At 36.2% G+C, this 11,464-nt stretch overlaps 2 protein-coding genes across 2 annotated transcripts; both read right to left on the reverse strand.

Annotated features, from left to right (window-relative positions):
- Positions 1 to 893: 893 nt before the first annotated feature.
- On the reverse strand, positions 894 to 6,362 carry LOC114525467. The gene is made up of 12 exons (XM_028546831.1): positions 6,231 to 6,362; positions 5,227 to 5,646; positions 4,743 to 5,045; positions 4,306 to 4,670; positions 4,084 to 4,219; positions 3,693 to 3,980; positions 3,243 to 3,533; positions 3,047 to 3,122; positions 2,633 to 2,933; positions 2,389 to 2,446; positions 1,961 to 2,245; positions 894 to 1,787 (listed from the first exon to the last, which is right to left on the reverse strand). Exons 1-12 carry the CDS (start codon positions 6,292 to 6,294, stop codon positions 1,441 to 1,443), a joined length of 2,934 nt encoding a protein of 977 aa, XP_028402632.1. The 5' UTR covers positions 6,295 to 6,362; the 3' UTR covers positions 894 to 1,440.
- Positions 6,363 to 6,423: 61 nt separating this feature from the next.
- Positions 6,424 to 10,276, reverse strand: LOC114525469. The gene is made up of 8 exons (XM_028546833.1): positions 10,211 to 10,276; positions 9,265 to 9,561; positions 8,882 to 9,172; positions 8,711 to 8,786; positions 8,315 to 8,603; positions 8,077 to 8,158; positions 7,597 to 7,881; positions 6,424 to 7,450 (listed from the first exon to the last, which is right to left on the reverse strand). The coding sequence occupies exons 2-8, from the start codon at positions 9,500 to 9,502 to the stop codon at positions 7,101 to 7,103; spliced, it is 1,611 nt and encodes a 536-aa protein (XP_028402634.1). The 5' UTR covers positions 9,503 to 9,561; positions 10,211 to 10,276; the 3' UTR covers positions 6,424 to 7,100.
- Positions 10,277 to 11,464: the final 1,188 nt, after the last annotated feature.

The following is an 11,464-nucleotide window of genomic DNA, read 5'->3' on the forward strand; positions in this document are numbered from 1 at the left end:
ACCAGCAACACCTGAAGAATTTAAGATTCACAAGAATTATTGATTTTCTTGCGATGATATGACCAAATATTAGAGAGTTTAAAAATCAAATTTTACGTCAACTGGCGAACAGGAGGCAAATGTAATAAAAAAGAAAATGGACTCCGCACAGACTTGGTATTTTAAAACTTCAGGAACACTCTTGATAGACAGGGATTTTTCATAGTTAACTAGTAGGATTCATAGGGACATATTTTTATAACCTAACTCAGTTGTATCCAGCGATAAAAAATGTTAATTCATCACATAAAAAAGTGATTACAATGTTTTTATTCATTGCCATCGTTTGATGCAGTTTTAAAACGAGAACGGGAGTTGATGAACGTTAATGCAAGTTACAAGACCTGTTTACCTCCGCCGTCAATAATGTCAGTAATCGTCAGAGGACTTTCGCAATTTTGATAATGAGCGGTCCAACGCGCAAGCGAGACTTACAACTCACATCAACTCGCATTAATCATGAGACAGTGAACAAATCATTGTAAATTAGACAGAATTTCAAAGCATGGTGTAATATTTTAATAGCTAGCCTACTTACTGTGAAGATACAAGAGACTGACAATGAACCCTGATAATTTCCACTCATAGCACTTGGAAAACATATTTTCTTTTTAAAAAGTCGATTCATCCACAAAGATATCTGCAGTAAAGATGTAAGTTTAAACGAAGGCGGAAGACGAACTAAATCGTTGATGTTGCGATAAGATAAATATTCATAAAACTCAGTGTGAAGTCTGAATGTTGCTTTCATGATCCCAAACAAACAAAACGTCTGACATTCTTTAACAGTTTTAGCAAATTGTGTTTTGTTCTTGTTAAATTACTGTAGTAATAGCACCAATCATAAATCTATCATCTTTCTCAAAAGCTATCTAAATGACATGGTCATGTTATATTAAGAGAAATGATCCTCTCTAGACCAAATTTGTTTTCGATGAATTGATTTTTTAAATTAAATAAGCAACAGTTACTTATGGTCTGTGGCCTTATTTATTTGTTTTCCGGTATGCTTAGTTTAGCACTGTCTATATGATTTATTTTCCATGTTATATCTTTCCCCATGTCTTGCTTATATGTCGTATGTCATTTGGTTATATAGGTCTTAGCATTTCTCAATGACTTTCATTTCTCAATGACTAGCATTTCTCAATGACTATTCAAACCTCGAAATCTTGTTGTGTAATGTATTAAATGCTCACTGATCATATGTATTTAATATTCATAATTGCCTGTTGGCACTTTCCATCAACCAATGGCGATAAAACGATAAGGTCCGGTCGAAATATTAGCTTAAACCAACAGGTGGTCTTAACCAGATTATAGATAATACCCGAACTTCCTCATTTCATTATTGAAATATTTGTCTTAAGTTTATTGTAAATGTTCCGTGCAAAAGCCTGTTTATAATCCAGTTTCCTTCTGGTTTTCGTATTCTTGCGGTCTTTGATTCAGATGACCATAAACATGATCATCTTCGTCCTTTCCAGGTCTTTTAAGAGCTGTATACGTCGACTGTTCATTCTCAACTTGTTCATAATTGTCAACGTCATCTTTGTTAGGATTTTCATAAATATCTTTGGAACTGTCTTTGGTCTTCCTCTCCAAATTTCCCGTAGTGCTTGACGATTTGAGACGATGAACTCGGTGAAACAAATAAACGATAATAATGAGTAAAATGACCAGAAGAATTATTAATACTATAATTCCCACAAGAAGATTTCCGCGACCATCGTCCTCTCCTTGAGCTCCTGAAAGGAAAAGGAAAAATTAGAAAGATGCAACCCAGAATACAACAGATTTACACTCCGTTTAGGACTCATTTCAAGACCCTGAAATCCTCTGTTGTAGAACTGTAACCGATGCAAAAAGCTCTGGAAACTACACAAGTTATTTTCTCTCCCTAATTTAGTTTGTAAATTACCTGTAAGTTTCACAACTGAAATTGTATGAGCAGTTTTTGTAAATCGATCTTGAATATTGCAAATGTATTTTCCAAAACTTTTTTCGTCTTTTATTGTTACAACCAAAACAGAACTGCGATAAGGGGTATTCTTTTCTAAAAAACTCTCCAGAGGCTTTCCATCTTTTTCCCAACTGAAAGTAATTGGTGGTTCACCTTGAGCAGAACACAACAAGTTGACAAGATCACCTTCCTTTGCCATTACGTCACCACTGGACATGTTGGTTAACACACGAGGGGCATTATCTGACGAACAGAAACATGCAGTTATACATTCCAAGTTAACTGATGAGCAGGTTGGGGGCATGTAGAATTAAATCTATAATAAACGTAAACATACCATGTTTTTTCCGCTCAAAAAATAAGGTGTTACAATTTTTATGCAATACCTGAGTTTATGCTAAGGGTTGTCGATGGAGGACTCCAATCAGTGGAGTAAAATTCACCCTAAAATGAAATATTTAGGACAGACAGATATAGAGTGGACAAAAAATAGGTTTACGGATATTAGATATAAGGGTATGAGGATATATAAGATATTGAGATAGCCTATGTTAGTGAAAATGCAGAAGGATCATTTGGTGTAATTGAATATATTTGTTTATTTTAATGTAATATCATAACCAGCAATACCTTGTCATCGAGAAAGATCCTTTGAAAAATACTGTAACTTGCTCCAGACTCCAGTGGTCCATTATAATAATAATTTGTTGTTGATCTTCGTCTTCGTGTTGTTTGAGAACTTGTATTTCCACCATCACCAAGTATAAACATGTTTTCATCTCTGCTTGTTATGATGGCGGCAATATAAGGTTTTGGTTCAACTGACGTTTTAGCTTCTTTGTATGTTACTAGATCATTGTTATCGTAACTGCTGGGTGATGGAAGTTTGTCATTGCTTTTTCTCAGTTTCAAAGCCACGACGTAAAAATATCTAAAACATATTTTGTTTGTTAAGTAAAAAACAAAGTCTGCAGTTGGTCATCCAAATAATTTCTTCATGCAATTATCTCAAAATTGCTCTAGGAACACCGGTTTTGAACTTACATAAAGTTTTCTGAAGGGATTTGTAATGAGAAAGTTAATGTAGTTTCTGTTCTCTTTGTTGCCATCTTTGTTCCTTCTGTAAAATAAATAACATCAATGATATGAACCTGAATATCAGTATGTAGTTTATGATGTTAACTCTTCGTCTTAAGATGATGAGATTTGACAACGAATCTATGAAATATAGGCCCTATACCTCCATTTGTAAATATTCCCTGACTTTTACTGTAGTTTCCTCGACCAACTTTAGTACTTGCAAGAACACGAACAAAATATTTGGTTGATGCATTCAAACTGTCGATGACTAACATCATCTTCTCTGTAGTATGTTGTTTAAAGCAAGGTTTAGTTTCTTCATGTGAGATACACACAATATAATTGACGATCACGCCATTTCTTTTCTCTTCTTCAGGAGGATCCCACGTGACTGATAATGAGGATGAACTTTCTGCAGTGACTTTGACGTTCAGTGGAGGACCTTCTGGTGCTAAATATATCAAAATGGCAACCGTAAGACGTTTCTTCGAATTTTCTTTGTTTCGACTGGTTCAAGCATGTAACAAATGAGGCAGGGTATCAGTCAGGTAAAATTTCTATCGCGAGAGTTGTAGCAATCTTAAACAATGCGCGAAGAATAAACCGATACCTTCCTCTCGTGTTAATAACGCAATCATAGTCTCTTCGCCAAAACCATCCTTGTTTCCAGCAGCTACAGATATTTCATAACTTGTGTATGGAGTGAGCTTATCTATTTTATATTTATTTATTTCTCCCGTTGTCATATTCAGAATAAGCGAGTCGTCTTTCTTTATTTTAATCCAAAATCTTGATACGCTGGTAAATCCTTGATTCACAGGATCAATCCACGATATTTCAGCACTTCGTGACTTGATGTTAAAGACGATGAGGTTTCTAGGTTGGTCTGGATATAAGGCTGTTAAGAAAGGAAATCAAACTCATAATTAAATAATTATCGCTTTCTAATCACCAACTGCAAATGCTTTACCAAATCCTCGATAGAAATAAACGTAACTTACTGTGACCACAGATCTCAATTCTCATACAAGGTTGAACTTCATGTGATAATGGAATAAACCGTAAAGCTCTTGTTGTTGTGACATTTAAACTTGTTATGGTTGCACCATTAAAAGCATTCTTGTTGCCCTGAAATATCTTTGAACAAATGCATAGAAATGTCAGGAAAATTTACATTTGCGCGAGAATTGAATATTGGACTACTCATTTTGATGCAATAATACCGTATATGATATTTCCCTCTTTTGATGTAGGCATAAAAATGTAAAAGAAAACGTATCAATTACCTTGTGATTTCCAGTCTCAACTTGTTTCCAATTGTTAGAATCAACAGTGTAATTTAAGTAAAAAGTTGTCACCCATTTTGCACTGGTACTGTCACCAAATATTGCGACAATCAATATCACATAAAGTCTTCCCAGGTCCACTTGAAGATAATGTTTGCCATCTGAGACGGAAGCACACCAAGAACTACCACTAGATATCCTTGCATCAGAAGCTCTGTGACTTTCTGAAGGAACTGACGCAGTGAATGACGAATCTGGAAATCTTTCTTCATCTTCTAACAGAGGATTGTTGCAAATATGACCTGAAATACGAAGATCACTTGTTAAGACCTTGCAAGATAGCAAGAACCTTCAGTTATAGACACTATACATACCACAAACAACGCTAAAAGATTTCACATTATCAAAACATTGATATTCAAAGTAAAGATATTTTTTCAATCCAGGACACAGATCGTCAGAGAACAAGGTTTCATTCACAGTTATTTTACACTCATGTTGACCATCACATTGTTTCTTAACAAGACATGTTACATCAACTGTACAACTATAATCATCACTCAAACCACATGTCTTTGAGTCAGACAATCCACGGTAAGATGCAGTCTTGACCACCATGAACTGATCTTTAGGACAAGTGACATTCTCTGTCGTTTTTCCATAACATGTCACTGAACCTTGATAAGGATAACACGAAATGTTAATCGTGATCGAAACTTAAAAAGATGCAGTGAGTTTGTCTACTTGGTTTGAGAATATATAATTAGATTCTGAGCATTTCTTTTCTTTACTGTTGAATACATTTCTTAGACAAACCCTGGCATGCAGAAAGATCGTACCGGAAGAAAAGAAACTTACCAAAATTAAAACGTTTATTCTCCCCGTGTAAACAGCTTGGGTTCGTTTTTATGTATCCATCAGGGTCTGCACACCTGGCTGCAGAATTAAAAAATCCACGTAAACCTCCCGAAGAGGTTTGTTCTATAACCCGGTGGTCAGCACAGGCAGATGATTCTTTAATTACTGGGGTGGCAGGAACGTAGAGGTAAAACATTTCATCTAAACCCCTCTTATCAAATATAGTAAGACATCCTTGTCTTTTCAAATTCATCATGGCGCCATTATCACGAAACCGAAACTGAGCAGCTGGATCTAGACAGTTGTTGGAGAGTTCAAGAAAAGATACGTTGCCCCATAGCCAGCTTTGTGACTGTATTCGTGCTGTGTCATAGATACACATTCCTGTCTTGATATGTTTCACAAAGAAACCAGCAACACCTGAAGAATTTAAGATTCATGAGATTGATTGACTTTCCTGCGATGTTATTACCAAATATTAGAGAGTTTAAAAATCAAGTTTTACGTCAACTGGCAAACAGGAGGCAAATATAATAAAAAAGAAAATGGACTCGGCACAGACTCGGTATTTTAAAACTTCAGGCAAACTCTTGATAGACGGGGATTTTTCATAGTTAACTAGTAGGATTCATAAGGACATATTTTTATAACCTAACTCAGTTGTATCCAGCGGTAAAAAATGTTAATTCATCACATAAAAAAATAATTATAATGTATGTATTCATTGCCATCGTTTGATGCAGTTTTAAAACGAGAATGGGAGTTGATGGAAGTTAATGCAAGTCACAAGACATGTTTACCTCCGCCCGACCGCCGTCAACAACGTCAGTAATTGTCAATACTCTACAACTTTGGACTTTCGCAATTTTGGTAATGAGCGGTCTAACGCAAGCGAGACTTGCAACTCACATCAACTCGCATTAATCATGACACAGTGCACAAATCATTGTGAATTAGACAGAATTTAAAGCATGGTGAAATATTTTAAAAGCTAGCCTACTTACTATGAAAATACAGGAGAATGACAATGAACCCTGATAATTTCCACTCATAACACTTGGAAAACATATTTTCTTTTTAAAAAGTCGATTGATCCACAAAGATATCTGCAGTAAAGATGTAAGTTTAAACGAAGGCGGAAGACGAACTAAATCGTTGATGTTGCGAAGATAAATATTCATAAAACTCAGTGTGAAGTCTGAATGTTGCTTTCATGATCCCAAACAAACAAAACGTCTGACATTCTTTAACAGTTTTAGCAAATTGTGTTTTGTTCTTGTTAAATTACTGTAAATAATAGCATCAATCATAAATCTATCATCTTTCTCAAAAGCTATCTAAATGACATGGTCATGTTATATTAAGAGAAATGTTCCTCTCTAGACCTTATTTGTTTTCGATGAGTCTATTTTTAAAATTAAATAAGCAACAGTTACTTATGGTCTGTGGCCCTATTTATTTGTTTTCCGGTATGCTTAGTTTAGCACTGTCTATATGATTTATTTTCCATGTTATATCTTTCGCCATTTCTTGCTTATATGTCGTATGTCATTTGGTTATACAGGTGTATAAGCATTTCTCAATGACTTTCATCAATTTATAATTATTCAAACCTTGGAATCTCGTGTTGTGTAATGTATTAAATGCTCACTGATAATATGTATTTAATATTCATAATTGCCTGATACATGCATGTCAACATTATTCTCTATTGGCACTTTCCATCAACCAATGGCGATAAAACGTTCAGGTCGAAATATCAGCTTAAACCAACAGGTGGTCTTAACCAGATTATAGATAAAACCTGGACGTCTTCATTTCATTATTGAAATGTTAATCTTAAGTTTATTGTAAATGTTCCGTGCAAAACCTCTTTATAATCCAGTTTCCTTCTGGTTTTGGTATTCTTGCTGTCTTTGATTCAGATGACTATAAACATGATCATCTTCGTCCTTTCCAGGTCTTTTAAGAGCTGTATACGTCGACTGTTCATTCTCTACTTGTTCATAATTGTCAACGTCATTTTTGTTAGGATTTTCATAAATATCTTTGGAACTGTCTTTGGTCTTCCTCTCCAAATTTCCCGTAGTGCTTGACGATTTGAGACGATGAACTCGGTGAAACAATAAATAAGCAATAATTATGAGTAAAATGACCAGAAGAATTATTAATACTATAATTCCCACAAGATGATTTCCGCAACCTTCGCCCTCTCTTTGTGCTCCTGAAAGGAAGAGGGAAAATCAGAAAGATGCAACCCAGAATACAAAGACCCTGAAATCCTCTGTCGTAGAACTGCATGTAACCGATGCAAAAAGCTCTGGAAACTACACAAGTTATTTTCTCTCACTAATTTAGTTTGTAAATTACCTGTAAGTTTCACAACTGAAATTGTATGAGCAGTTTTTGTAAATCGATCTTGAATATTGCAAATGTATTTTCCAAAACTTGTTTCGTCTTTCATTGTTACGACAAGTAAGGAACTACGATGAGCCATGTCCTTTACAATGAATCCATCCAGTGACTTCTGATCTTTTTCCCAACTGAAAGTGATCGGTGGTTCCCCTTGAGCAGAACACAACAGAGTGACAAGATCACCTTCCTTTGCCATTTCGTCACCGCTGGACATGTTGGTTAACACATGAGGGACACCACCTGAGGAACAAAAATACACCTTTGTTGCAATATAACCCAAGAGCTGCGTGGCGCGGTCTTCGAATAACTTCGCTTATAGAATATGATATAACAACAGCTTAAAATAAACCGAGATTATCCTTAAGCTCTTTAAACGTAAACTTACCATTATTTATTCTGCTCAAAAAATAAGGTGTAATTATTTATATGCAATACCTGTGTTTGTGGTTAGGGTTGGTCTTGGCGCTTGTGTTATCGTTGCGGATGCGGGACTCCAATCAGTGGAGTAAAATTCACCCTTAGAGTGAATGAACATAGGTTTTCGTGTTAACAGGTTATAGGATATTTTGGAGAAAGAGACGATTATTAGTGAAAATGCAGAAAGTTAACTTGTTTTATTGAATATATTTGTCTTTCCTAATCACTTCGAATGTAATGTCATAACTAGAGATACCTTGTCAAGAAAGATCCTTTGAAAAATACTGTAACTTGCTCTAGACTCCAGTGGTCCATTATAATAATCATTTGTTGTTGATCTTCGTCTTCGTGTTGTTTGAAAACTTGTATTTCCACCATCACCAAGTATAAACATGTTTTTATCCCTGCTTGTTATGACGGCGGCAATATAAGGTTTTGGTTCAGCTGACGTTTTGGCTTCTTTGTATGTCACTAGATCATTGTAACTGCTGGATGATGGAAGTTTGTCATTGTTTTTTCGTTTCAAAGCCACGACGTAAAAATATCTAAAACACATTCCGTTTATTAAGTAAAAGACATCAAATCATCCAAATGATTTCTTCCATGCAATTATCTGAAATATTGCTTTTAGGAACGCTGGTTTTGAACTTACGTAAAATTTTCTGAAGGGGTTTGTAACGAGAAAGTTAATGTAGTTTCTGTTTTCTCTGTGGCCAGCTTTGTTCCTTCTGTAAAATAAATAACATCAATGATATGAACTTGAATGTCAGTATTTAGTTCGTGATGTCAATCTGACAACGAAACTTTGAAATACAGGCCTTACCTCCATTTGTAAATATTCCCTGACTTTTGCTGTAGTTTCCTCGACCAACTTTAGTACTTGCAAGAACACGAACATAATATTTAGTTGACGCATTCAAATTGTCGATGACCAACATCATCTTCTCTGTAGTATGTTCTTTAAAGCAAGGTTTAGTTTCTTCATGTGAGATACACACAATATAATTGACGATCACGCCATTTCTTTTCTCTTCTTCAGGAGGATCCCACGTGACTGATAATGAGGATGAACTTTCTGCAGTGACTGTGACATTCAGTGGAGGACCTTCTGGAGCTGGAAATTTAATAGTAAGTTGTTTCTTTAGGTTTTTAGGAAGTTTTTGTATGTAAGAGATACAGTTAGGAATTTTAGGCACTCAAACCTACCACACAAATGCTTTTCTGTTGAATCAATGCATTGATATTCAAAGTAAAGATATTTTTTCAATCCAGGACACAGAACATCAGAAAACAAGGTTTTATCCACAGTTATTTTACACTCATGTTGACCATCACATTGTTTCTTAACAAGACATGTTACATCAACTGTACAACTATAATCATCACTCAAACCACATGTCTTTGAGTCAGACAATCCACGGTAAGATCCAGTCTTGACCATCATGAACTGATCTTTAGAACAGGCGACATTCTCTGTCGTTTTTCCATAACATGTCACTGAACCTTGGAAAAAAAAGGAAATGTAAAGAACAAAAAAGTCGCCTTTGGGTCGGCTCAAACAAATTTGTAGATAATTATCGTTTCAAGTAGTCAAAGGCATCTGATTTCTAAGTTTAAAATTCATGGCAATGTTCTGTGTTTGACAGTCCCGCATAGTATTAATTATAAAGACATTATGTAGTATTCTGTAACAATCACAAGCACATAAATAATGGCTGATTCATTGCACTGTTCGTATTTATTATGTTTGTATAGCGATTTAATCGAACTTGCGGAACATTCACTGTGTGTTGTGAAGTGCACTGTAATTTCACGAGAAAGAAAGTTTTTTGGTATGGCCGCAAAGAGCTTTGTAAAAAGTATAGACTATGTATACGATGATTTCCTCTTTAAGACAAAATTTTTTGTCTTGATATTATGTCCTTTGCATCGGTATGGGGAAGTACTTGCTACACGGCATAACCTTGTTGAATGATCAATGTTGTTGCAATCACGATCCAATGTTGTTGTATAACATGTTGCAACAACATTGTTAACAGTACTGTTCACATGCAGGGTGCAGCACAACATTGCTTACTCTTGTTTTGAACAACTTGCATCAACAAGATTTTTACGCGTGTACTTCGATATCTGACGTGCAACAGAAACTTACCAAAGTTGAAACGTTTATCTTCAGAGTCATTACAATCTGTTGTCAATCCAATGTAGGGATCAATTCCGTCATTTTGAGCGAGCGAGGCGTGTGTTTTATTGACTACACACCAGGTCTGAAATGAGCTCTTGCCACGACCTTTATAATATACAGATAAACCTCCCCAAGAGGTCTGGGTTATACGACGATAGATTTTCTTTACAGGATCTTGCGCACAGGCAGAATAATCTAATCCTAGTGATACAGTGGGAACGTAAAGATAAAACATGTCAAGATAACCAGAATCACGTTTAGCATAAGCCGCAAGACATCCTTGTCTTTTCAAATTCAACATGGCGCCATTATCACGAAACCGAAACTGAGCAGCTGGATCCAGACAGTTGTTGGAGAGTTCAAGAAAAGATTTGCTGCCCCAGATCGAGCCTTGTGACTGTATTCGTGCTGTGTCATTGATACACTTTCCTGTCTTGATATGTTTCACAAAGAAACCAACAGAACCTGAAAAAACATAATGCAAACGTAGACGACAATAAAACCTTTCGATTGACGTTACGAATACATTTTAGACTTGGAAATCGCTTGCTCTCGAGCTCAGGACAAAATAGAGGAGGAGATTAACTTTCATGAGAGCGAGGCTCACGGAGGTTATTATGGCGTAATTATGACGTATTATCGTGTATTCCACTGGTGCACAAATTTATGCATGCTCTCTATTGGGTAAAATTAAATTTATAAACAGAAATAGGAGGCACCCAGAGAAATAATGTACAACTATGTTGACAATCTCTTTCAGTGAAAGCCATATTCGGCAAGCAAGGTATTTCAAATCTGTAGTAAAAAAAACTGGTCATGGTGTATATTGTAGTAGCTATATTAAAATACCCTGGTTTGGGGCCATCTGACCTGAAAAGATAAGCAATATCCAACTTTGGGAGAGGACGGGGCAAGAGCCAGTCGACAGACAAATCTTACAAAGGAAGTGGGGCTGGATCGGACACACCCTTAGGAAACCAGCATCCAGCACCACACGCCAGGCTCTACTGTGGAACCCTCAGGGCAAGAGAAAGAGAGGACGGCCCAGGAACTCCTGGAGGCGAGACACGGAAGCAGAGCTGAAGGAGTACGGAACCACCTGGCAGGCAGCGGAGAGGGCGGCCCAGAACCGAGTGCGATGGAGGACTGTTGTCGATGGCCTATGCTCCTTTTGAAGCAACAGGTCTAAGTAAGTGTGGTAAAATTTTGCATTTAGAAAAT

Source organism: Dendronephthya gigantea, unplaced genomic scaffold, assembly GCF_004324835.1.
Source record: "Dendronephthya gigantea isolate DGI-Jeju-01 unplaced genomic scaffold, DenGig_1.0 000034F, whole genome shotgun sequence".
Lineage (NCBI taxonomy): Eukaryota > Metazoa > Cnidaria > Anthozoa > Malacalcyonacea > Nephtheidae > Dendronephthya > Dendronephthya gigantea.

Excerpts from the sequence above, each read along its gene's own strand:
- LOC114525467 (XM_028546831.1), bottom strand. The coding sequence starts at position 6,294 with ATGTTTTCCAAGTGTTATGAGTGGAAATTATCAGGGTTCATTGTCATT. Across the intron at positions 5,647-6,230 it reads CATTCTCCTGTATTTTCATA|GTGTTGCTGGTTTCTTTGTG; the intron begins GTAAGTAGGCTA and ends TAAATTCTTCAG. Across the intron at positions 3,534-3,692 it reads GTTATTAACACGAGAGGAAG|CACCAGAAGGTCCTCCACTG; the intron begins GTATCGGTTTAT and ends TGATATATTTAG.
- LOC114525469 (XM_028546833.1), bottom strand. The coding sequence starts at position 9,502 with ATGATGGTCAAGACTGGATCTTACCGTGGATTGTCTGACTCAAAGACA. Across the intron at positions 8,159-8,314 it reads AAAGGATCTTTCTTGACAAG|GGTGAATTTTACTCCACTGA; the intron begins GTATCTCTAGTT and ends ATTCACTCTAAG. Across the intron at positions 7,882-8,076 it reads AACCCTAACCACAAACACAG|GTGGTGTCCCTCATGTGTTA; the intron begins GTATTGCATATA and ends TTTGTTCCTCAG.